We start from the raw sequence: 27500 nt of genomic DNA on the forward strand, positions 1-27500 counted from the left end.
ATTAACCAAAGAAAAAGTAAAACTAATAATAAAACAACATTTAAAATCGCATGACAATGATGTACATGTTGATTGGGTCTTCTACGCTCAAGTAAAGCCCGCTACTAACTACAGCCGAACCAAGCCGAACTAGGTCGGCGAACGTTACACCGTGCCTGGTTCGGTGTACTAACTAGCGGCGAAATGTATCGGCGATACCGGTCATATGGCGTTAGCAAATTTCTCCCCCCTTTCCTAACCTAGGTGGTGGGTTCAAGTGCTAGTCTTTCGGATGAGACGAAAAACCGAGGTCCCTTCGTGTACACTACATTGGGGTGTGCACGTTAAAGATCCCACGATTGACAAAAGGGTCTTTCCTGGCAAAATTGTATAGGAATAGATAAAAATGTCCACCAAAATACCCGTGTGACTTGGAATAATATGCCGTGAAAAGTAGGATATGCGCCGAAATGGCTGCGATCTGCTGGCCGATGTGAATGCGTGATGTATTGTGTAAAAAAAATTCCATCTCACACGGCATAAATAAATCCCTGCGCCTTGAATATGTGCGCGATATAAATTGCATACAATTACAATAAAAAAAAATTAAAAAAATCCCTGCGCTTAGAACTGTAACCACGGAATACGCGCGATATAAGCCTCATATTGATTGATTGATTGATTGATTGATATGATCACAAAAATATCACGTGAGAAGACTCGTGATCGGTTGACAGCGTTATAGCCGTCAGTATTGTAACTCTTCAAGGATGAAGATACAAAAATGTTCAACCAATGAAAAGTCAGTTCGCCGATGACGCGCCGAATGTTTGCAGGATTGTATCGGCGAACCGCGAACCATACCGCTGCAACCCAAAAATAGGGGAATACAATCCCCTGATTTGATAATAATAATAATAATAAAGTGTATTTATATTGCGCCTATCCCTTACAAAAAACAAAAATATTTGGCTCTAAGCGCATTACAACATGTGAAGGACTTGGTACAATCAAGTCTGACAAGTACAACAGCACAATATACAGTCGGTCTCTTAGGTAAAAGCAGCTTCGACAGTTAAACACTTCTACTAAAAGATCCTCTAACAATTTACAAACATAGTTAAAGAACATCGAGTTAATAGGAATTAAAAAAAAAAAGGTTCTTATAATAAAACTATCTAGCGAACGACGAAGAAGAAGAAGAATAAAACTATCAATGTCAATGTATAACAAGTCATTCAACGTAAATGGCCAAAGAACAACAATAAAACAATGGTGATAAAACAGTTATACTCAATGGCTAATAACGAGGCAGAGTTAAATAGTATCGACACAAGATTAAAACAAAACATATTTCTGGAGACGAATTAACAACAATAAAGCAATGGTGATAAAACAGTTTTACTCAATGGCTAATAGCGAGGCAGAATTAAATAGTATCGACACAAGATTTAAACTAAACATATTCCTGGAGACGCATTTAATAATTATACATGTATCAAATAATCAATGTACAAAATACAGCCCTCGCAAGCAACCCGCCCCCAGCCGGCCCACAGCGCGCTACGATGGCAAGCGACCCCTCTCCTTAATGTGGCAAATACTGAACAGTGCACACAACCAATTACTCGCATATACTCGTGTCGCTCACTCGCACACACACACAAACACACACACGGACAACATCGAATCACTCGCACAGGCTAGGGGTTGAAGTATTCCCGGAAGAGGTGTGTTTTTAGAGAGGACTTGAAGGAAGGGAGAGAGGTAGAAAGGCGGACAGACATGGGCAGAGAGTTCCAAATAGAGGGAGCTGTGTAGGTAAAGGCGCGCTTGCCGAAAGCGTTCAGTTTGACGCGTGGGACAACAAGGTGCCCTGCGTCAGCGGATCTGAGGTTGCGTGTGGGGACGTGTGGCTTTAAGAGCGAAGACAGGTAAGAAGGGGCAGAGTCTTGAAGGCTACGGTAACACAGGGTAGCTATTTTATATGTAATGCGTGCTTTGATTGGTAGCCAGTGAAGGGTCATGAGGAGAGGGGTGACATGGTCGCGCTTGCGCTTGCGCAGCACAAGACGTGCTGCATTGTTCATGATGCGCTGTAGGCGGTCTAGCTTGGCGTCTGGGAGGCCGGCTAGGAGCGAGTTGCAGTAATCCAGTCTCGACAAAATAAAAGCCGAAACCAGTGTCTTGGTTGCGTCGAGGGAAAGAAGGTGTCTGATTTGGCTAATCCTCCGCATTTCAAGAAAGGCGGTTCTGCAGAGTGAGTTGATGTGGGCGTCCATTGACAGGTTACTGTCAAGGTGGACACCCAGGTTTTTTACTTTGGTGCTGAATGTGACTGTGGTATCAGAAAGGGTAAGACTGGATGTTTCTGAAAGAAGCTTTAACTTTGATTGTTTGCCAACTGGCATGATCTCTGTCTTATCATCATTCATCTTGAGCTTGTTGACTGTCATCCACTGTTTGATGGAATCGCTGCATGATTCTATTGACTGCACTAACTCTGTAAACTGTTTGGTGTGTGCGGATTTTTGTAGTTGAGTGTCGTCTGCGAACATGTGGTACAGGACATTGTGGTGCTTTATGACTTTGCTTAACGGCTGCATGTACATAGTGAATAACACTGGGCCTAACACAGATCCTTGTGGGACACCATACTTTAATATGGTGTCCTCGGAGTGCTTATTCTGGATCACAACAGCCTGAGTGCGTCCAGTCAGGTAGGAGCAGAACCACCCCAGAGCCGTGCCTGTTATGCCGAATGTGGTGTTCAACCTTGCCAGCAGTATATCGTGGTCAAGGGTGTCGAACGCTGCGGATAGGTCCAACAGGGCCAGAAGCGAAACAGAGCCGCTGTCACAAGCAGTGAGAAGATCATTCGCTACCTTAAGTAGGGCTGTTTCAGTGCTGTGATCTGCGCGGTAGGCGGACTGTAATGGTTCAACCATACCTGTCTTAGCGAGATGCTCTGACAATTGGGCCAAAACAACTTTTTCAAGGACTTTCGAAACAAAAGGCAAATTGGAGACAGGGCGGTAGTTCTTGAAAGTGTTGATGTCAAGGTTAGCTTTTTTCAGGAGGGGAGTGACTACTGCATGCTTAAAAGAAGGGGGTACTTGACCGGATGTGAGGGATTGATTTATGATGTCAGTAATGACAGGGAGTAATTCCTCTAGACACTCATTTAATAGCTCTGAAGGAATTGGGTCGAGAATACAGGATTTGGGTGGAGCTTTTTCAATGATCTTCTTCACTTGTTCTTTAGTGACAGGAGAAAAATCGGTGAGGTGGGCGCCGTGAAATGGCGCATGCTCTGGATGCCCAGGAGCAGCATCAAGCTCGACTCGGATCTTCTCGATTTTTTCGGCAAAAAAGTCCCCAAACTTATCTGGAAGGTCATCAAGAGGGACGGAGTTTGGTAGCTTTTTATTTTGAACTTTACCGAGGAGCTGCCCTGTGATCAGAAAGAGTTCTTTGCTGGAGGTGCTGTTCTCGATTTTCTGAGAAATAAACTGGTGTCTGTTCTTATCCACCATCTCTTTGACGGCCTCTCGGTGAAAAGTAAAGATTTGCCTGTGGACCGTGAGAGCCGATTTCCTCCACTCTCTCTCAGCACGACGCCGATCTTGCTTGGCTGTGGAGACCTCCGGCGTAAGCCAAGGTGCCGAGGGTCTGTCGGTGACTGTGCGTGTGGTGAGAGGGGCGTGCTTGTCCAGAATCCGGCGCAGGTCGCTGTTGTAGCTGGACACGAGGTCATGTCTGTCTAACTGGAGTGCTCTGACGTCATCCTTCAGTGCTGCCATGTCGATCCGCTTCATGTTGCGCGAGGTGACGACTCGTCTGGCAGGGCCTGGCTTCTGAAGGTCGAAGCTGAAAGAAATGACGAAGTGGTCGGAGATCAGCATGTCCTGCACAATCAGGTCTGAGACGCCGACGTCCCCGCCGACCACCACCCAGTCAAGGGTGTGTCCACGACGATGCGTCGGCCTGTCTACCAGCTGGGACAAGTTGAGAGTGGGGAGCAGTGTTTTCAGCGTGTTAGCGTTCAAGTCCGACTGTGAATCATAATGAAGGTTGATGTCTCCGACGTCGCCGAACTAGTTCGGCGTGGTTCGGCTGTAGTTAGTAGCGGGCTTAACGTTAAGTGCACTGCTCTATTTAAATCTGGTACGTACACCCTCGTACTCATCTTCATGACAAAACAAAACAATACAAGACAACAGCAAGCAAACCAAAAACTACAAATCAAAGAAGTTGTTCAAGATAGAAAACTGTCCAAAAAATTGCAAACAATATTATTGAACGTTGGTGTTCAAAGCCAACAGAGGGTACACATATGATAGTTGTCCTGCCGGGCAACTTGGACCAATTGTTGTTTTCAGTCAAAACAATGGTGTTACAAGTAATGTATACTACAATAGACTGCTTGAATTAATGTGTGAAGGAAACATCATAAAATATTTACTCAAGATACGCAGTCTAAAGCGATAACGCTTCTAACTGTGATAGTCACACACTAAATCAAAGGTGAAATTCGTACAGCTAACAGCAACGAACAAAATACACGTACATATTGCCCTTAAGCAAATTCAAACACGTTTCATCCGTGCGCCTACTGTATATGAATCGATAAGGATTAAGTGTGAGCAATACAGCTTCTAAATGTTTCATTAAGATAAGTTATCAGGTGGCTATTCCCATGACTGTGATTACACAAATGTGTCAGTCGTTCATTGCTGTGTTAACACAATAGATAAAGGCAGGTAGGAAAATGTTTACTGAACATTTTTGCCTTGATGGCGTAAAGAATGCACTGAAACTTTCTGTACTTCTTTGAATGAAGGTAAGTGGGCATATATTTGCGTTTGCTGGTTGTTACTGTATGAGATACTGGCGCTGTTATTCTTGGTGGGAATGAATAAAGCCTGCTTTGTCATGCATTTTGAGGAGCATGGCAGTAGTGTTTGGGTTGTCACGCAGTCAGCATTCCTGTCCGTGTAGGCTATCCCTGTTTCTAATTTATACAAATACATTACTCTATTCGATGTCCCGTTCGCCTTAATTCTCTCTCTCTCTCTCTCTCTCTCTCTCTCTCTCTCTCTCTCTCTCTCTCTCTCTCTCTCTCTCTCTCTCTCTCTCTCTCTCTCTCTCACACACACACACTATCTCTCTATCTCTTTCTCTATCTCTTCTTTTCTCTAATAAACACACATGCGCACACGCACGTACACACGCACGCACACAAGCACACAAACACAAACACACACGCGCACACACCCACACACACACACTCACAGACACACACACACACACACACACACACACACACACACACACACACACACACACACACTCTTTGAATTGTTTGTAGTTCCTCTATCTATCTGTCTTCCTTGCTTGTCCATTCCATGTTTCTCTCCCTACATCCTTTCCCTCAAGGCTGCAAGGCGGTCAGTGCTATCGTTTCGTTTAACTTAGATAATGTTGCAGCTCCTCAAATTAAAAGTAATTAAGACCTCTTTACGCGTTGGTTGTCTCCCTTATGTTCTTCATTGCAATGCTTTGAAGTGGAAATCGTTTTCCTAAGAATTTTTCACACACAAAACTCAAGGGTGGCAATTCATCTGATAAAAAGAAGAAAACTGAACATATTTGATGAAATGTATATTTAAAACAAGGCACGATCCAAACAAGAACTTTAAAAATGTGTTTTAAAAAGAAGCTTTTTTATGTGTGTTCTTGTTAAAAATGGAGTTCTGGCATGGTAGCCACAACAATATTGTGCAAGTTTGTCTTGTGTTCTGATAGCTCTAGCACTGAATGCCTTGCAGCCTAATCTTACCTTTGTCTGTTCATCCGATTGGCTACTACTACTACTACTTCTACTACTTCTACTACTACTACTACTACTACTACTATTACCACTACTACTACTACTATTACCACTACTACTACTACTGGGGTCCTGATTTGGCCTATATGGTCCGCTGGACCCAAAAAGCAACATACTACTACTACTACTACTACTACCTATCAAGCAACGAAGCTATATTGCATCAGTCTCCTAATCACAGGAACATGCATACAACCACCTCAAACTCTTCCTTGCAGGTTTTCATACCGTCAACATGAAGACAAGCTGACGAAAACATATCTTTGTATCAATATTCCAGAAAGAACACAACCCAACCTTGGTTGAACTTGCATTTGTGTACAAAACAACATGAAGATAAGCTGACGAAAATATCTCTTTCTAAACACCAACATTCGGCAACGAAAACACTCCAACCTTGCTTGACCTTGTACTTGTGAATGATACTCGACGATCACATAAAATGAACGCTGACGCCAAACAACCGCTCCTCAACTCCCCTATTACCGATGCCGACCACGTCAGCAGCGCCTGCAGCACGCCAGGCTACAACACCATCAACGCTGCAGGGCCGCAGCTGTGCCACTCTCCCCCCACCTACCACACCCTCTCCTCCTCCTCCAACATCCAGAACCCCGACGACACGGAGCCGGAGGGCAAGGCGGAAGGGGAGACGAGGGTCTACAGACGACGCTGGTACGTGCTCATGGTCTACTCCCTGCTGTCAGCCACCCAGGGTGGGGTGTGGAACTCGTGGGGACCCATCTCAGCCACGGCGGAGGACGCTTTCGGGTGGACGGATGCCACGATTGCTTTGCTGAGCAACTGGGGTCCCATCGCTTTTCTCGTGTCCGGCATCGTCTTCTCCTGGATGATGGACGTTAAAGGTGGGTGTACATCTCCGTCAGCACGGACAAAAATGCTTCTTAAAATGTGTTATTCGGAAAACCTGGTGACGTAGAATACAACAGAATAAATTGGGACCACGCAACGAGCTGTTCCTATACTAAGTACTTTCATTTGCATCCAAACAGGAGTTGCTCTATGCAGGTGCTTTCAAGATCAAATGTGTTTGTTTATGTATGCCTTCTGAGTAGTACGCTTTTAATTTGTTGACAGGTTTGAGAATGTCCTGCGTCATCACTGGGTTTCTGGTAGCAGCGGGAACAGGTCTGAGGTGTATCACATTCAACACCCCGGCAGTCACGTGGTAAGATACCTGTTTGACATCATTTTCACGAGTTTTCATTCATAACCAGCTGGGTTACAAAAAACAATGCTCATATGTGCTTTTAGTTATGCGCTATAGAAATCTCCTTAATAAATAAATAAATATGTGACAAATCGAGGTAGTGAATGGGTTTGAGCTTCAGATGAAACGTAAATGTTCAACGTTATAGCAGCTCAGGTTATTTATTTTATTTGTAGAACCATTGCGGCTTGGGATTCGTGTTTTCGAGGATAACACTTGTAAACATTCACTCTCAAAGGCCCAATAAATGTTGATCATTACCGCAACGACTCATAGTCAATATGCAAGGATGTTGCCACAAATTCATACCTATAGGACAAATGTCCTAAGCTCTTCGGCATCAATAGGACATTTGACTGCTTTCAGGCATTTTAATAGGACATTATAATTTTTTGGCATGCAAAACACAAAATCATGTGCACACACACAAATCAGTATATGCACCAACATTGTGTGCGTACATTGTTTTATTACTTTTGTTTCAAACAGAACACACACACAAAGAAACAAAAAAACTAAAAAGCAACCAAAAACTTCAGCAATCTTACTTTGATTGGCACACAAACTGCATGATTACCTGACAGGGCTTTTTTTTTTTGACAGATTCGACAAAACAGTTTGCCTATATAGATGGTCTCTTTGCTGTCAAATTCTTACCAACTAGTACTAAACAGGGTCAGCCCTGAATAGTTAACCTTATTAAAATACCGTCTGTGTGAATTTCCTGCTGTACCGACACCATCTACAAGTGACGAAACTTTACTTTGGAGCCCTTTACTTTCCGTTGATTGTGGAGGTGTCAGCGGCGACACTGTCCGATTGGCACTGTCATTTTCCAGAATGATGCTAGCCGTGTTTTCCCATGTTCTTGGCCCTAATGTAGCACACGATGCCTTTGAAACACCAAACGTGTTCAGCTTCTGCTGTGCTTTGGCAGGCTTTAGAATTTTGTTGGTGGCATAATTCAGTGCCGTGCGCTTCATCTCTAACCGAAAGCAAATTAAAGCAGACGCGAGCCTTGGTCAGTTGGAGTTGTCTCCCGTACTCCTAACTTTAGTGTGCTGTAGACGGCTGTACGCAAACGGCTCATGCCGCAAACACGGTTCGGAAAACGCAAAATGTGCACCTGTACGCGAGAGCGCTCGGTCACTTTTTGAAGATTTCTAACATGAAAGGAAAATTATCAAATAACGCGCTGTCCGAAGGAATGGAGTTCTTATCGAACAATGATAGCGCTCAGTTGAAAACGATAGGACACCTGACCGCCATGCGGCTATGTGAATCGGACATTTGAGCCTTTTAATCGGTCTATGTCCGATGTCCGACGCCTAACGACATCCCTGTGCAACTAAGCTCTGTAATTACGAATTGCATAACAAAAAGTCTTAACACACTTTAGAAAAGGCACATGCTAAAAATTTACTGAACTCGCTAATATAATGGATAGCGCGACTCGGTTGCTGTTAGCTTTCCACTGGGAGGAAGCGACCCAAATTTTCCAGCGATGTGACAATAAAGTACATGTAATGAAAATGAAAAAAATAAATGTCGACACCTTTCCGACAGGCTGACACACGTGGGGCACTTTCTCAACGGTCTGGGCGGACCTGTTGCCATGGCTGCCCCTCCCATCCTGTCTGCTGTGTGGTTTCCTCCCAAAGAGAGAACAACGGCCACTGCCATTGGAACCGTCCTCAACTACATGGGAGTTGCCTTGTCCTTCATCATGGGTTGGTTCCTGCTGTTTTTTTCTCTCAAAAATTAACCCATTGGCTGCAACAATACTTGTCATATAACACAATCACTTGTCTTGTGTGTGTGTGTGTGTGTGTGTGTGTGTGTGTGTGTGTGTGTGTGTGCGTGCGTGCGTGCGTGCGTGCGTGCGTGTGTGCGTGCGTGCGTGCGTGCGTGCGTGCGTGCGTGTGTGTGTGTGTGTAATTGTTGTTTATATTGATGTGTCCCCTTGACTGCCGCGATTTTTTTCATTTGCTGCATTCTATTTGCCAGGGACGAAAGTCATAACACAGTATACTGTTACTAAAAGTGCTATAACTTTTTTATTTTTTGAATTAGAGATGTCAAATTTTACACAAATGTTCATTAGATATGTAACTTTTAGAAAAGAAAATCAAATCAAATTAACACATTACTAAAAGTGTGATTCTGCTTGAAAGCGTGTGCATTGTGTATGAAAATCAGCGTTTTCATGTCACATTATGTCCAAGACAAAAAGATGGGAGGTTTACATTGATTGATTAGCTGTTTACTCACCAAGTCACTGCCAGAACACAAACTTTGTGTGGTTGGCCCTGAAGCACTCGGACAGACACAAGCCTGGTATAAAATCCCCATCACCTGATGCACCTACCACGTTTCTCACAACAAGAGGATGGTGACCACTTCTTTCATCTTCGTCACTCGAACCTGAAGACTCTCCATCATCATATAGATCCCCATCAACACTGTCATCATCGTTCATATATTAATCTCATTCAAAACTTCTAGAGCTGATAAGCGCTGGAAGGGCCGTTTTCTTCCACCAGAATTCGAACATCCACCGAGGTCCGCCATCTTTGGTCGCATTGATAACTTGGTTTTGGTAATCTCGAGAAATCACGTTCAATTCGCGGAAAAATAAACTGAAACCAGATTATTAAAGGTGTGCAACTCCTCCCCAGTGTTGGAAGCTTCTCAAAAACCAACGACGCACTAAGTACGAATGTGACTCGTAGATATGCGTCCGGGATATCAAGTGTACCTACGAGTGACACACGTAGCAGGCAGTCAAGGGGTTGGTATTATGTGTTCAGTCACAATGTAATTTCTCTTTTGAGATAATAAAGTATTATTGTATTGTAATTTTTTGCTATCATCAGAAATATTCTGACAAGGGAAACAACCGCTGTCTATTGCCCATTGAATTGCTCAAAGATGATTGATTGTCTCCCCTGGATATGGTCTAAATGTCCAAGCTTTTGTGTTATGATTTTGTAATTGACGTTTTTAACTAGATTCTTCCGGCAATCAATGGGTTAAAGCACAATTATTAAGTAAAGACCGTGTACTATCATCAAAATCACTGTTCGAATTATGAGAGCAATCAAGCAAAGAAGTGGTTAGATACAAATAACAATGATGGTAAAAATTAAGAAAAGGAAAGTATCCGTTTTTGTCGACACTTCTGGGGTTGACAATTTATCCCCCTCCCGAACCCGTGGCAACTATGTTTTTCTTTTTCTTTTTTTTATTATTGGATTTTGGGTCAAATCTATATCTTAGGCCACAAAAAAAGTTGTATGTTTCTGGTCACCCGACCCTACCTAGTTTTTTCCCGCCGACCCTAGACTTTTTTTTATTGCATTTGTAAAAAAAAAAGAAAAAAAAGCGTCAAAACGAAAGTAACAGACGGCAGACGACACAAGGGGGATAACCCCGCATCCCTTTTGTCTCATTTGTTTTGTAATGTGTTGTCTTTCTCTTTGTATAGTAAGTCCAGTCTCTTTGCGTCACTGTATAGTTATTTTCTACCCTGACCAAAAAAAACAAAAAAAAACAAAAACAAAAAATCTCTACCTACCTACCCTATTTTTTGTAGCCATGTTACCAGAAACATACAACTTTTTTGTGTGGCCTTATCCAAGCTCATATCACTCCTTATTCACGTGGCTTTGCCTTTGCGTGTCTCGTTATTTTTGCAAGCTTCGACCCCCTTCAATTGCCCTGCTAAGAAAAGAAAGTCTCTTGAAATTCGCAATGTGAGTTTGATATATGAATTGACCCATTATCAAAGATTGTCTGTGCGCCTATTATTTCCATCTTCATATTTGTTGTGGCGAGTAATCCTATATATGGGTTTAGACCTGAAATAAAACAACCCTGAGTTCTGAGTCTCAATGCAAGTCAAAAATAAAAAATAATATATATCATAATTTTTTATATAGCGCGAGTCCCATCAATTGGCTTCAGGCGCTTTACAATTTTATTCTAAAACAAACGAGCACAAATTTGACGAGCATACAAAGCATACAAATAACTGAGATAAAGCAAAACCAACAACAAAAACACCAGGCAAACTGGGCTTACATGACAAAAGATAGTCACACACACACACACACACACACACACACACACACGCACGCACGCACGCACGCACACACACACACACACACACACACCATTGAAATAAAGCATGGGGTCATCTTTAGATAATTGAATTACAGCGTGTCTATAAAAAATAAAAAAAAGATGAATCTCAGGTCGTTGTCTTGAATTGATTGGTTTGCCCAATGTCCATTCATTGTGTCTGGTTTCGATAAAATTGACTGTTTTTCTTGCTTAACAGGACCGTTGCTTGTACCTGATGTTCCGTCAACTAATTCCACAAACACCTCCTCCTTTCACAAGAGGTCAGTCAGCCTGTTGTAGTCCATTATATGACGGGCGTGGTGGTAAGACGTCGGTCTCCTAATCGGGAGGTCATGAGTTCGAATCCCGGTCGCTGCCGCCTGGTGGGTTAAGAGTGGAGATTTTTCAGATCTCCCAGGTCAACTTATGTGCAGACCTGTTAGTGACTTAACCCCCTTCCTATGTACACGCAAGCACAAGACCAAGTGCGCACGGAAAAGATCCTGTAATCCATGTCAGAGTTCGGTGGGTTATAGAAACACAAAAATACCCAGCATGCTTCCTCCGAAAGCGGCGTATGGCTGCCTAAATGGCGGGGTAAAAACGGTCATACACGTAAAATTCCCCTCGTGCAAAAACACGAGTGTACGTGGGAGTTTCAGCCCACGAACGCAGAAGAAGAAGAAGAAGAAGTCCATTTTATTATCTGACAATTGCTTTCTTTTGTCTTTACTTAAACGTTTAATAGACTTACCTTTCTTTTCTTTTGTTTGTGTATATATTTTGTGACGTTAGCAGTCTGTCTGTTTCGGATTTCAATTTAATGTCCGTTTGTGTTACATCCGAGACCTCAGCCCACAATTACTGGCTCTGCATAACTCATTTACTGATGTCTGACTGACTATTAGGGTTTAACGTCCTCTTAGACCAACTGGTCTATATTGGGACAGGTATTGGTAATACGTTGAAGATATGGTGTGATACTTTGATTCGAACAAGCCCGCTGTGGCTGTCTTCTTCGACACACCAGCATTGGGTTTGTCTCGTCAAAGTATCAAAATACGATCATGATAATCGGAGACGCCGAGAGATGATGAATGCGTGTCTTCGTGTTTTCCAAGCCCTGAGACTTTCGCTGTGAGCGTGGGATCTTTTTCGTGCGCATGTGTGCACACGGGGGTGTTCGGACACCGAAGAGAGTCTGCACAAAGTTGACTCCGAGAAATAAATCTCTCGCCGAACGTGGGGATCGAACCCACGCTGATGTTCTGCGCGAACTTAGAATCCGGTTTCATTCTAGAATGGACCGGGTCCAGGTTGGAATTCTAACCCTGCGCAAGTACAGGGGTGCCATTCTAGAATGAAACCCTTGAATAAAGGGGGCCGTAATGTTTGTAGGTAAGACAGAGTTGTCTTCCCTTGAATTATCTCCACCTGCACCTTCCCTTTGATAAAATGGGGCTGATTTGTCTACCCCTGAAAAAAATCCTTTGGCGATCTTGCGATGTCATGTCATGTCAAGAAAGTTGACACTCCTGAGTACGCAATAAACAAAGGCAGACCATAGCAAGGGGGACTACCAGGGCGGTAATGTTTGCAGGGCAGTTGTTTTTGTGATGAGAGCCGGTTGCGGCAGCGGCCGCTTGCAATGTCAGCGCTGTCTCCCTCTCGGAAATGTCCGGTTTTTTTACAATTTTTTTGACAGACAGACAGACAGACGGTCAGACCGACTAACCGACAGACAGACCAACAGAAGGACAGAGTGAGTTATAGAGCTGTTGTCACAGGTTTAAAAAAAAGTTGACATTATATCTTCACAATTCAGAAGACCAACTTCATGTATATGAATAAGATTAAAAGTTACAAGCGAGATCGGCAAAACACTGTCAGTCCGGAAATTTCCGTTCGTAGCGATCAGTGCTGAGTGTCTCTCAAAATCGTAATCACTTTCAGAACATCACAATCCCAATTCACGATGTCTTTGAGTAAAGTGTAAAAAAACCCGAAAAAAAACCCCAACCAAACACACAAAAAACAAAAACAAACAGAAAATCCACATTTGTGGCTTTGGCTGTGTGATAGTCTAACTGAAGGGGCGGGGATATAGCTCAGTTGGTAGCGCGCTGGATTTGTATTCAGTTGGCCGCTGTCAGCGCGAGTTCGATCCCAGGTTCGGCGGAAATTTATTTCACAGAGTCAACTTTGTGTGCAGACTCTCTTCGGTGTCCGAACCACCCCCCGTGTATACTACATTGGGTGTGCACGTTAAAGATCCCACGATTGACAAAAGGGTCTTTCCTGGCAAAATTGCTTAGGCACAGTTAATAATTGTCTACCATACCCGTGTGACTTGGAATAAGGCCGTGAAAGGTAAATATGCGCCGACATGGCTGCAATCTACTGGCCGTATAAAATTTCATCTCACACGGCATCACTGCAGAGCGCCTAGAACTGTACCCACGGAATATGCGCGATATAAGCGTCATTGATTGATTGATATTCCAACTTGGACCCAAATTCCAACCTTGCGCACGGCCGATTCTAGAATGGACCAGCAACAAGGGTTTCATTCTAGAATGGCACCCCTGTACTTGCGCAGGGTTAGAATTCCAACCTGGACCCGGTCCATTCTAGAATGAAACCGGATTCTAAGTTCGCGCAGAACATATATACTTATTTATACTTATTACTATATATATATATACTCATGATATATATGCATGTAGGGTTGTGTAACTTTAAGCTGTTGATACTTTTTGCCCGAATGTTTGACTCATTAAATTGTTTCTGTTCTTGGTAGTTCTGACCTCAGCTTTTCAAAACACAACTCAAGTATGATTCTTGGCAGCAAAGCTGAAAATGGTGAGAGTTTATCTACTGCAATGTGTTTGTGTTTGGGGCGGGGATATTGCTCAGTTGGTAGCGCGCTGGATTTGTATTCAGTTGGCCGCTGTCAGCGCGAGTTCGATCCCAGGTTCGGCGGAAATTTATTTCACAGAGTCAACTTTGTGTGCAGACTCTCTTCGATGTCCGAACCACCCCCCGTGTATACTACATTGGGTGTGCACGTTAAAGATCCCACGATTGACAAAAGGGTCTTTCCTGGCAAAATTGCTTAGGCACAGTTAATAATTGTCTACCATACCCGTGTGACTTGGAATAAGGCCGTGAAAGGTAAATATGCGCCGACATGGCTGCAATCTACTGGCCGTATAAAATTTCATCTCACACGGCATCACCGCAGAGCGCCTAGAACTGTACCCACGGAATATGCGCGATATAAGCCTCATTGATTGATTGATTGATTGATTGTGTGTTGCTGCTCTTTTCGTTTCTTGAATCGATATGCGTGTGTGTGTATGTTTGTGTGTTCGTGTGTGTGTGTGTGTGTGTGTGTGTGTGTGTGTGTGTGTGTGTGCGTTCGTGCATGGTTGCGTGCGTGCGTGCGTACGTGCGTGCTTGTGTGCGTGCGTGCGTGCGTGCGTGCGTGCGTGCTTACGTAGGTACGTGCGTGCGGGCGTGTGTGAGTGTGTTTGTGTGGATTTGATTTAGTTGTTGATGTTTATGATTCACTCACGATATTCTTTGAATGAACGCAAATTTAGAAGTTTTAAACATCATTGTAGATTTAATAAAGCATTGCAATGGTGTCTTGTTTATAATCGTGTTCTTAAAATCGCTTTTGGTAATTTGTTAGTGTGTACGATACACCGACGATGTTTCACAAATCAGCTTCATCCAGATTTTGCCAATTGTTCCTTTTTTAAAAGGTCCCTCTTGCTTCGATATTTTGTTGCAGCAACGGAAAGAATACACGAGGAAAAGAATGGAATAGCGCTGTACATGTACATTGGTGAGACCACAATATTATACACCCTATTCAGGTAGTAGAGATTGCTTGGTGTCTTGCTGTCAGTGACTTGGTGTGGTTTCTTTACATCAACTGTGTGCTCCTTGCCTTGTAAATCATCTTGTGCCCCAAAGTCAAAAGTCAAAATATCGGACCCTATCGCTACGCGGAATACACGATAGGGGTGTATATTGCTATTTTGACCTAGATATTGTATATTGCAAAAAGTAACTTTTTGCTTTGATGCGGTTTGTTTCTGACGAGCGCAGACGAACTTTTTTCGCGCATGTTTATTGCGCACAACACTACTGTCCTCCCCCATCCGGACAACACAGCGGATTTCGTGCTCAACAAAGTTTGAGGTTTTTCGCCTGTATATAAAACTAAAACAAACTAACAAGAAACATTTCTTGTGTTGTCCTTATGTCTGCAGTAAAGTCGTACGGCATGTGTTTCCTATGTCTGATGTCAGATGGACAATGAATTTTCTGTCAATGACAGGGGGAGGATGGTCGGCGGCCATTTTCCTGGTGTTGCTGCTCTACTTCCCCAGCAAGCCCCCCCTCCCTCCCTGTCCTTCCGCCGCCATACCACGCGAAAACTTTGTGCAGGGACTCAAACATCTGCTGACGTAAGTATCTCTCAAACACAGAGACTTATCATTCAGGGAAAAATTTTTCTGGAAGTGCCTTTTTTTGACTCACATGCGAAGCAAAAGTGAGTCTATGTACTCACCCGAGTCGTCCGTCCGTCCGTCCGTCCGGACGTCCGGACGTCCGTCCGTCCGGACGTCCGTCCGGAAAACTTTAACGTTGGATATTTCTTGGACACTATTCAGTCTATCAGTACCAAATTTGGCAAGATGGTGTATGATGACAAGGCCCCAAAAAACATACATAGCATCTTGACCTTGCTTCAAGGTCAAGGTCGCAGGGGCCATAAATGTTGCCTAAAAAACAGCTATTTTTTACATTTTTCCCATTTTCTCTGAAGTTTTTGAGATTCAATACCTCACCTATATATGATATATAGGGCAAAGTAAGCCCCATCTTTTGATACCAGTTTGGTTTACCTTGCTTCAAGGTCAAGGTCACAGGAGCTCTTCAAAGTTGGATTGTATACATATTTTGAAGTGACCTTGACTCTGAACTATGGAAGATAACTGTTTCAAACTTAAAAATTATGTGGGGCACATGTTATGCTTTCATCATGAGACACATTTGGTCACATATGATCAAGTTCAAGGTCACTTTGACCCTTATGAAATGTGACCAAAATAAGGTAGTGAACCACTAAAAGTGACCATATCTCATGGTAGAAAGAGCCAATAAGCACCATTGTACTTCCTATGTCTTGAATTAACAGCTTTGTGTTGCATGACCTTGGATGACCTTGACCTTGGGTCAAGGTCACATGTATTTTGGTAGGAAAAATGTGTAAAGCAGTTCTTAGTGTATGATGTCATTGTTAGGTTTAGTTATTTGACCATGTCAAGGTCAAGCATGTGAGTCGTATGGGCTTTGCCCTTCTTGTTTCTTTTTATATTTAGTCAAGTTTTGACTAAATATTTTAACATCGAGGGGGAATCGAAACGAGGGTCGTGGTGTATGTGCGTGTGTGTGTGTGTGTGTGTCTGTGTGTCTGTGTGTGTGTGTGTGTAGAGCGATTCAGACTAAACTACTGGACCGATCTTTATGAAATTTGACATGAGAGTTCCTGGGTATGAAATCCCCGAACGTTTTTTTCATTTTTTTTATAAATGTCTTTGATGATGTCATATCCGGCTTTTCGTGAAAGTTGAGGCGGCACTGTCACGCCCTCATTTTTCAACCAAATTGGTTGAAATTTTGGTCAAGTAATCTTCGACGAAGCCCGGACTTCGGTATTGCATTTCAGCTTGGTGGCTTAAAAATTAATTAATGACTTTGGTCATTAAAAATCTGAAAATTGTAAAAAAAAATAAAAATTTATCAAACGATCCAAATTTACGTTTATCTTATTCTCCATCATTTTCTGATTCCAAAAACATATACATATGTTATATTCGGATTAAAAACAAGCTCTGAAAATTAAATATATAAAAAGTATTATCAAATATTTTTTTCGAAATCAATTTAAAAACACTTTCATCTTATTCCTTGTTGGTTCCTGATTCCAAAAACATATAGATATGATATGTTTGGATTAAAAACACGCTCAGAAAGTTAAAACGAAGAGAGGTACAGAAAAGCGTGCTATCCTTCTCAGCGCAACGAATACCCCGCTCTTCTTGTCAATTCCACGGGCACTGCCTTTGCCACGGGCGGTGGAGTGACGATGCTACGAGTATACGGTCTTGTTGCGTTGCGTTCAGTTTCATTCTGTGAGTTCGACAGCTACTTGACTAAATATTGTATTTTCGCCTTACGCGACTTGTTTTTTTTTGCTGAAGGGTAGTTCTGATTTCTGAGTCCTGAAAATGTGGGTTTTTTCTTTGATTTATCAAAACCTGCTTAAAGTAACTGTAGTATCATTTGACAGAGTAAATGACTTTTGCATTAGCTGAATATCTCACACGAACACAAAAGCGTTTAAGGTTCATACACTTTCTTTTTTCCGATGCAGGCGTGGTCAGTTTTGGCTGATAGCTATCGTGTATGGGATATCTACTGGAACCCTTTCATGCTGGTCAAGTGTTCTTGACGTCATTCTGAAGCCACACGGTATTGGTGAGGTCAGTATGACGTAATCCGCATATTTATAATTATGGCGTCATGCTTAATCCATTTAGTATTGATAAGGTCAGTATGACGTAATCCGCATATTTATAATTATGGCGTCATGCTTAATCCATTTAGTATTGATAAGGTCAGTATGACGTAATCCGCATATTTATAATTATGGCGTCATGCTTAATCCATTTAGTATTGATAAGGTCAGTATGACGTAATCCGCATATTTATAATTATGGCGTCATGCTTAATCCATTTAGTATTGATAAGGTCAGTATGACGTAATCCGCATATTTATAATTATGGCGTCATGCTTAATCCATTTAGTATTGATAAGGTCAGTATGACGTAATCCGCATATTTATAATTATGGCGTCATGCTTAATCCATTTAGTATTGATAAGGTCAGTATGACGTAATCCGCATATTTATAATTATGGCGTCATGCTTAATCCATTTAGTATTGATAAGGTCAGTATGACGTAATCCGCATATTTATAATTATGGCGTCATGCTTAATCCATTTAGTATTGATAAGGTCAGTATGACGTAATCCGCATATTTATAATTATGGCGTCATGCTTAATCCATTTAGTATTGATAAGGTCAGTATGACGTAATCCGCATATTTATAATTATGGCGTCATGCTTAATCCATTTAGTATTGATAAGGTCAGTATGACGTAATCCGCATATTTATAATTATGGCGTCATGCTTAATCCATTTAGTATTGATAAGGTCAGTATGACGTAATCCGCATATTTATAATTATGGCGTCATGCTTAATCCATTTAGTATTGATAAGGTCAGTATGACGTAATCCGCATATTTATAATTATGGCGTCATGCTTAATCCATTTAGTATTGATAAGGTCAGTATGACGTAATCCGCATATTTATAATTATGGCGTCATGCTTAATCCATTTAGTATTGATAAGGTCAGTATGACGTAATCCGCATATTTATAATTATGGCGTCATGCTTAATCCATTTAGTATTGATAAGGTCAGTATGACGTAATCCGCATATTTATAATTATGGCGTCATGCTTAATCCATTTAGTATTGATAAGGTCAGTATGACGTAATCCGCATATTTATAATTATGGCGTCATGCTTAATCCATTTAGTATTGATAAGGTCAGTATGACGTAATCCGCATATTTATAATTATGGCGTCATGCTTAATCCATTCAGTATTGATAAGGTCAGTATGACGTAATCCGCATATTTATAATTATGGCGTCATGCTTAATCCATTTAGTATTGATAAGGTCAGTATGACGTAATCCGCATATTTATAATTATGGCGTCATGCTTAATCCATTTAGTATTGATAAGGTCAGTATGACGTAATCCGCATATTTATAATTATGGCGTCATGCTTAATCCATTTAGTATTGATAAGGTCAGTATGACGTAATCCGCATATTTATAATTATGGCGTCATGCTTAATCCATTTAGTATTGATAAGGTCAGTATGACGTAATCCGCATATTTATAATTATGGCGTCATGCTTAATCCATTTAGTATTGATAAGGTCAGTATGACGTAATCCGCATATTTATAATTATGGCGTCATGCTTAATCCATTTAGTATTGATAAGGTCAGTATGACGTAATCCGCATATTTATAATTATGGCGTCATGCTTAATCCATTTAGTATTGATAAGGTCAGTATGACGCGGTCGTCAGGCTGAATGTCGATCATTTTGACATAGAGAAACCAGTTTATGTTCTAAAATAAAATAGAAGAACAATATTCAGAATTTTAAACTAATGATGTCTATCCCAAAGAGTACCTAGTCGGCGATGTTAGCATGTTGCTATTCCCAGAAAACGGTTGTGTTTATCAAAGAATAAGTACGTAGGCTTCTATATCATTCGAGGATATTGTTATATTATACGCACAGTAGTATGTCTGCGCGTGCTTATGTGTACAACAGTGAGTGAATTCTTTGTCAGTGCTCCACCTTAATGTACTTTTCTTCCACAAGCTTGCTTCTTTGGCTGTTCACACTGAAAAAGAATACAATATCTCAAGTGCTGAACAGTATGTGGTCAACTAATTGTGATAGGGGAAGGGCTCCTAATATGGACCGGCTCCTAATATGGACCACCTCCTGTTCTGACAAACTAACGGCGCTAGAGCGCTCAAAACAATTTCATTGGCTGTATTCACCCTCTCTGGATAACTTTCACATGTCAAAACAGTTGCAGAAACACAAACCTCAAAACCGTTAGGCTTTTTCTCTTTTTTTCACTTTTGGCAGGGTTCACTCTAAATTTGCCGCCTAAAACGGACTCGTTTCTGTCCACAGTCAAAGTTTTTATCACACAAAAACTGCTACATATGACAGCTAAGACCGTATTTGTTACATTTTAGCAGTGTTGACCCCGAGTTTCTACTGCAAACAAAAAATAATTGCAAAATCTCAAAGTTTGTGTGAGTCCCCTAATAGGGACCACCTTCAACAAATCGAAGAAAATAAAAGCTAAATGCTATTTTTATTAATTCATTCAGAAGCTTACTGGAAATAACCTACAACTAGCCTTCGAGATTTAAAAAAAATATCACAAATAGTCTTCTTTTCGTGGAAGTTGATAATTTCACTTATTTTCACTCTGTTTTTGATAAGCTTCTTTAGTTTCCTGGTGTGCTTCAAATAATGCTCTCATCAACCCGAAACAGATAAATCTAAAGCATATTTTGATTAGTCTGACTTACAAACTAAGTTGTATCATGTTATTTTGAAGTATAGGGGGCTTTTTACAGTGATTCGAGAAGTCCGCTTCAGTGGTCCATATTAGGCGCCCAGGCTCCTAATATGGACCATTTGTGTTTTTTTCTGTATTTAATTTTTGCTGAATATCTATCAAAGCTATTTCACTCTAATTAGGCCTAACGGTTAACCTAAGAGAGAAGGACTACCAAACACAAAATGAAACTTCTTCGCAAGAAAACAAGCTAGTTATCAGCGTGAAACAAAAAGTGGTCCATATTAGGAGCCCTTCCCCTACGTGTTGTTTGTGTGTTTGCTTGTCTACTTTAATTTGTGCTGTCAATAGAACACTTACCTCGACAGTACTATTCTTGCACATTATCTATTATAGGCCGAAAAAATTGGACAAAACGCTGCGTGGGTACAATTATCTCCCATAACCATGCGCCACCGTGGATCCCAAGCACTGTCCGAGTGCTTCCCCCTTACAGGATGTAGGTGGCGCGTCCTCTTTCTTTTTTCGCGCGTGACAGTAGGCTGTGTTTCTGCTGCGCTCCCGGATTATTTTGGATTCTAGAGTCTTCTTTTCTGTGTGGACTACCACCTGTTGGATTTTTGTGTGTTATTCCACTTCTGGCTTGAGGCTACGTTGTTTTTCTTCCAACTTGTGCCTCCGTTGTTGTGTGGCGGACTCGGCGTGCCTACCGTCCTACTTCGTGGTGACCGGTCGTCTGCTTCTCGTTTCGCCTCATTCACTTGAGTATTGACCTAATTTTCTTTGAATTTTGTTAATTCTCGATTTTTTAAGGGTACGTACAGGGCGAGGTAGGATGTCTCGTCCTGTTTTGGGCTCTGGTTCTACGGAACCAGAGTCTGCCGGGGGCAACCCTTCTCCGGGCGCCCAGCGTCATGTTTTGCGCACGGAGAGGGGGACCTTTCGGCGCTCCGACTCTCCCTCCCCAAACGCTTTGCGTTTGCGGCGAGGGAGGGCGGAGAAAGCCTGTTTGAGCAAGCTCAATGCGAGCTTGCTCAAACAGGCTGGGCTTGAACCTGGGACTTCGGGCGGGGCTGCGCCGTCGAAGGTTCGGGGAAGGTCGAGGGGAAAGAAAAAGCTTCTTTCTCCTTCTCCTTCCGTGGAACACGCTTCCCCCCCTTCGACGCCGTTGTCCGGCCCTCAGTCTCAGGCTTCAGCTCCTCCCGGTTTCAAGCCTGGGGGGAAGGTTTCCTTCTCCTCCCTGGCTCGAATCCGGGGGCGGGTCGATTCCCAACCCTCTTTGGGGGTTGGTGAATCTGATCTAGGGGCTACGGGAGAGACTCAGGTTTCGACTTCTTTCTTTTCCGGTGCCTCTCCTGTGCCCTCCTCGGTTTCCACCGCTGTGGAAGCCAGGAGGGACACGGGTCCTCGTCTGAACTCCCTCGCTGGGTCGTCTACTGCTGTTTCGACAGTAGTCTCGGACTCATGGGGGGGGAGATCGGAGGAGATGACGGGGTCTATGAATTCCCTCCCCGCTGGGGTTGGGATGCGAATTGACCCCGTTCAGGGCGGTCCTGTGGGGGCAGGGGTTTCAGGCTTCGTGCCTACGACCACTGCTACTACGGTTCCCTCTGACGTCCGTGTGACTGGTGGCTGTCCCTCTATGAAACGCTCCGGCCGACTAGTTACTGGACGTGGAGGTGTTCGACAGAACGTGGTACTTCTGTCGAATGGTCAGGGCGACGGGAACATTGTTTCTGTTGCTCAGACCGACACCTCCGACCGGACCGTCTTGACCCCACGCCATTCCTTAGCGTCTGGTGTTCGGGTGACGGATGGTCCGGACCAAGGGTCCGGAACGTTCCAGGCTTACGGGTCGGGATCGAACCGGACCCACGGGTCCCGACTGGACTTGACCTCCGGGTTTGGTCCGGACGGGACCCATGGTACGGGACCGTACCGGACCTTAGGGTCCGGTGCGGGACAGTACCTCTGGCCCTTGCCGGACCCCCGGACCTACGGGTCCGGATGGTACGGTACGGGACCAGTGGTCCGGTCGGGACCGGACCACCCGACCACCTCTGTTGGTCAAGGGGTGGTCTGGCACCGAACCGGAACACACCGGACCACCGGACCTACGGGTCCGGATGGTACGGTACCGGACCAGTGGTCCGGTCGGGACCGGACCACCCGACCACCTCTGTTGGTCCGGGTGGTCTGGCACCGAACCGGAGCACACCGGACCACCGGACCTACGGGTCCGGATGGTACGGTGTTTCCACGTCCGGACCGAACCACCCGAACACTTTTGTGGGTACGGATGGTTCTGTGCCGAACGGGACCTCCGGATGGTACGGGACCGGACCGGACCACCGGACCGGACCGGACCACCGGAACACCGGACCACCCGACCGGACCGGATCGGCACCCCCGACCGGACCGGACCATTTCTTTTCTGATCAGACCCGATGGGTCCCTGTTCAGTCTATAAATGGCGGGGGTTCGTTGGCTGGACTGACCCAACAGTCGCAGGGTTTTTGTTGTTCTCTCCCTTCGGCTGCTGGAGACGTTTCGTCTTTGGGGCAGGGGTCTTCGCGGCCTCTTGCTTCAGTGGGCGTTTCGTCACAGCCTACTTCATCACTTTCGGCTCCTCCCCCTCTAGCTTCCTACACTCCTGCTGTTGAGGAGTTGTCGGGAAGTGAAGAGGAGAGTGAGTCAGAGGACGATGGGGAGGAGGATCAGGGTCGCCCTGAGGTTAACACTGATCCTCTACCCTTGCCGGTTTCTGATGGAACTTCCGAAGCTATGCTTCGTACTTTCCAACAGTACATGACAGACATCACGCGGCGTCTTGACGCCACGGATGCCTCTCTTAAGCGTCTGTCGTCTAGTGTTCCCAACCCTTCGGTTGACACACAGGACGCGGACCCGGAGTCTGAGGACGAGAGGCAGGAGGCTCTCCCTCGCACAGCTAGAAGGACGTTTGAACAGTTTCAGGACGTCCGTCCCTCCGACGCCCTCTCGTCCTTGGAGTCCGCTTCGGCCCGGGTGCGGGAGGCACACGCCGCGTCTGCCGGCGGCTCGTTTTATGAACGATCTGGCCGCCGGCAATTCGCGTTCCACCCTAGTCTTAGTGCCACGGTGGAAGCGGCAGCACATCGCCTGAGGAGTACAGATTCACGTGCAAACGCGACCTATGTTCCTCGGGAGGACGCGGATTCAGTGCCGTGCTTTCCTTCGGGAGGCGCACCTCCACTGTTTCCTCGTGTCCAATCTGTTTCGTCCCTCCCTTTTCCCTTTGACTCTCGAACTCTCCCTTTCCAGACTTCGAGTGTTCAGGGTGGGGCTGACGGTGATGTGTTCGTTGGGGAGGTGCCTTCGGTCAAGAAGGTGGAACTGAGCTCTGCTTCGTTCCACAATCTTGAGGCCACCGTTTCTTCCATTGTCGAGGCCCAATCACAGGCCTTGACATGGATGAGCACGCTGTCCACACTGTTGGACCCTCCCGATCGGGCAGAGTCCGATTCCACTCGGGTCCTTGACACGGTTCGAGTGGATCGGGCTTTGCATGCCGTGCGATCGTGCGTGACGACTGCGGCAGAATTGGCCATTGGAACACGGGTCCACTTGTTGGCCCTGTTCCGTGATCATTTTCTGGCTACTTCTTTAGTGCCTCCGGATATGAGGAAGAGTCTGAGGAACACGTTTCCTCAGCCTTCTTCCCTCTTTCATCCGGGCACTGTCCGTTCTGTGGTGGAGTCCACACGCCAGAGGAACACTGATTCTCTGATGGTTGGCCTCGCTGCTTCGGCGACGTCGGCGGGGAGTAAGAGAAGTGCTACAGTCACCTCCAGCTCCCAGCCTCAGAAGAAGAGGAAGAAGAAGCCAGTGTCACTGCCTCCTTCTTCCTCCTCTCAGGCGCCTGTCGCGTTCCCCCCTGCGGCCCCGGCTTCTCGTGCTCCCAAGCACAAGAAGAAGGGTGCTCAGACAGGTAAGGGTAAGCAGCACCACCAGGGGGGTGGTCGCAAGCCTGCGCCTGCCCGCCAGCAAAATTTTCAGTGAGTCCCTGCCCTACGTTGACGCCCCCTCAAGTTGCCCCTCTTTCGTCCGTTGGTTCCCCTTTTCGGGCCCGCGACATGTGGGGCAGACTGGTCTCCAACCAGTTTATCTTGAGGGTGGTGGGGTCGAGGTTTTCTCTACCGCTGTCGTCACAACCTCCATTGTCCGCTCTACCTTTGACGTTCCCCCCTCCTCGAGACCCTGCCAGATGGCAGGCTCTTCAAGACGAGGTGAACTCGTTGGTCGAGAAGAAGGCTGTCTACCCCCTTTCTCAGCCTTCTCCGGGGTTCTACTCCCGCCTGTTCACCGTCCCCAAAAAGGACGGCAGGTTCAGGCCGGTGTTGGACCTCTCCACCTTGAACTTGTACCTTCGCAGGTGCAAGTTCAAGATGGAAACCCCTTCGTCGGTCCGGTTGGCCATCCGGCCAAACGATTGGGCCACGTCTGTGGACCTCCAGGATGCTTACTTCCACATCCTGGTGGCCCCGGGGTACCGACATCTGCTCCGGTTTGTTTGGGAGGGCACAGTGTTCGAGTTTCGGGCCCTCCCATTCGGCCTGTCCTTGGCCCCGCTGATTTTTACAAAGATGGTCAAGGAGCTGGCGGCGTTGGTCAGAGCTCAGGGTGTGCGTCTGCGTCAATATCTGGACAATTGGCTCACCCTGGCCCAGTCTCGCGATCAATGCCTCCAACACACCCGGCAGGTCCTGGACCGGACCCATGCCTTGGGGTTCCAGATACAGTGGCACAAGTCGGACCTCGTGCCAGCCCAACAGTTTTGCTACTTGGGGATGGCGTTCGACACAGTGCTTTACACTGTGTCTCCCTCCCCGGACAGGATCCTCTCCCTGAGGCGAAAGATCCTCTCCATTCAGGCTTGCCGCGCTGTTCCTCACAGACGGCTGGCGGAACTGTTGGGTTCCATGGAGTCTGTCGCTCTGCTGCTGCCCCTTGCAAGGCTACACAAACGTCCCCTGCAACGGGCAGTAGCAGATCGGACTTCCAGGCCTCTCGATTACACCGAGTTGGTCCAGATCGGGCCTTGGTTTCACGAGGCTGTAGTCCAATGGCTGGACCCGATCTGGCTCAACTCTGCGGTGCCTATCCAACCGAGACGGCCGTCTCTCTTCCTGTACACCGACGCTTCTACGCGGGGTTGGGGGGCCCACCTGGACCTGCACGAGGCCCAGGGGGTCTGGACCCAGGAGGAGTTCCTCCTACACATCAACTTTCTAGAGTTGGAGGCGGTTCGTCGGGCTCTGCTGGAGTTTCGCCTCCTGATTCGGGATCAGGATGTGTTGGTCCACGGGGACAACACCACATGCCTAGCTTACCTTCGCCACCAGGGGGGCACCAATTCTCGGTCCCTCTCCCTGTTAGCGGAGGAGATTCTGCTCTGGTGCCAGACCAATCAGGTCCGGATGTCAGTCCAATTCGTTCCGGGGAAACTGAACGCCCTGGCCGACATTCTCAGTCGGGGCGATCAGGTTCTCCCCACAGAATGGACCATCGCTCACAACGTTCTACAGCGTCTGTGGGCAAGGTGGGACCGTCCTCTGATCGATCTGTTCGCAACTCGATTCAGCGCTCGGCTTCCCAGGTACGTCAGCCCCTTTCGAGACACGAATGCGTTCCACGTGGACGCATTCACTCTCTCGTGGAGGCTCCTCGATGCTTACGCCTATCCCCCGACATCTCTGATTCCGAGGGTACTGGCAAAGTATCTGCAGGAACGGCCAAGACTGATTTTGGTCGCGCCTTACTGGCCAACAGCTCCGTGGTTTCCAGATCTTCGCGGTCTCACCCACGTAGACCCTCTACCTCTGAATCTGGACGGGGGAAGTCTGCTCCAGCCTCGATCAGGCCTCCCTCATCCACGTCCAGAGAGTCTGTGCTTGACCGCATGGCTCTTGTGCGCTCCAAACTGCTTGCACTAGGATTGCACAAGAGTTCAGTAGAGTTTTCCTTGAACGCTAAGAGGCGATCAACTAATCAGCTCTACGACTTACGCTGGAGAGCTTGGGCCTCCTTCGCCTTGTCCAAGGGGATAAAGCCGCTTTATCCCTCAACACAGGACTTGGCTAACTTCCTGGTGGAAGTGTATCAAAAGAAGAGTCTTTCTTCTAAGACTCTTCTTGGATACAAATCTGCCATCACTTCCACGATTGCGGCTGCTACTGGTCGCAGACCTGAACACTTGATCAGTTCCTACCTCATCGCTAATGTCCTTTCGGGTATTAGCAATGCAGCGGTGTCTAAACCTCGGGTTTCATTTCCCAAGTGGGATGTCTTCCTGGTTCTCAAACTCCTGCGTAGCAAGGAGTTTGAACCCCTGGCAGGCATTAGTATCAAGTTACTGACTTTTAAGACTGTGTTCCTCATCGCTTTAGCCACTTGCCGTAGACTCAGTGGTATTCAAGCTTTGAGTGGCCTGGAATTTGACATTGAGTTCACCACACATCAGGTGACGTTGGCTTTCCTACCAGACTTTCGAGCCAAGAATCAGAATGCCTCGGAGTTGTCCAAACCAGTAGTCATTCAAGCCTTGGCTCCCACTCTTGAACATGATGACCCTGATCGCTTCCTCTGCCCAGTACGTGCCCTTAGAGTGGATAGAACACGTAGCTTTCGGTCTTCTAAGCGGTCACTGTTTGTCTCGCTTAATCCGAAGTACCAATCGGATATTTCTAGACAAACTTTAGCTCGTTGGCTGACCTTGCTTATCAAACAGGCTTATGTTCATGCTCAAGTGGATGTGGTCCCTGACATCAGGGCACACGAGATTCGGGCTATCGGCTCCTCGTTGGCGCACGTGCGGGGTGCCTCGCTCCAAAGCATAATGGCGGTCGCGTTCTGGAAGACTCCAGCCACGTTTATTAACCACTATATGCGAGACTTTTCCAGTCTCAGGCTTGACCAGTCGTATGGCATTGCCAAAGCAGTGGTTGCCA

General features: G+C 45.5%; 1 protein-coding gene across 1 annotated transcript in view; it reads left to right on the plus strand.

The window, feature by feature from the left end:
- Positions 1-4731: 4731 nt before the first annotated feature.
- The window catches only part of LOC138947070 (solute carrier family 49 member 4 homolog), a 35801-nt gene continuing 13032 nt past the window's right edge, over positions 4732-27500 (plus strand). Inside the window, exons 1-9 of the mRNA XM_070318504.1 lie at positions 4732-4822; positions 6091-6738; positions 6971-7061; positions 8670-8833; positions 11446-11509; positions 14029-14090; positions 15028-15081; positions 15580-15709; positions 17683-17791. Coding sequence (XP_070174605.1) covers positions 6315-6738; positions 6971-7061; positions 8670-8833; positions 11446-11509; positions 14029-14090; positions 15028-15081; positions 15580-15709; positions 17683-17791 — 1098 coding nt within the window. The 5' untranslated portion in view covers positions 4732-4822; positions 6091-6314. The remainder of the gene's footprint in view (positions 4823-6090; positions 6739-6970; positions 7062-8669; positions 8834-11445; positions 11510-14028; positions 14091-15027; positions 15082-15579; positions 15710-17682; positions 17792-27500) is intronic.

Source organism: Littorina saxatilis, linkage group LG14 (assembly GCF_037325665.1).
Source record: "Littorina saxatilis isolate snail1 linkage group LG14, US_GU_Lsax_2.0, whole genome shotgun sequence".
NCBI lineage: Eukaryota > Metazoa > Mollusca > Gastropoda > Littorinimorpha > Littorinidae > Littorina > Littorina saxatilis.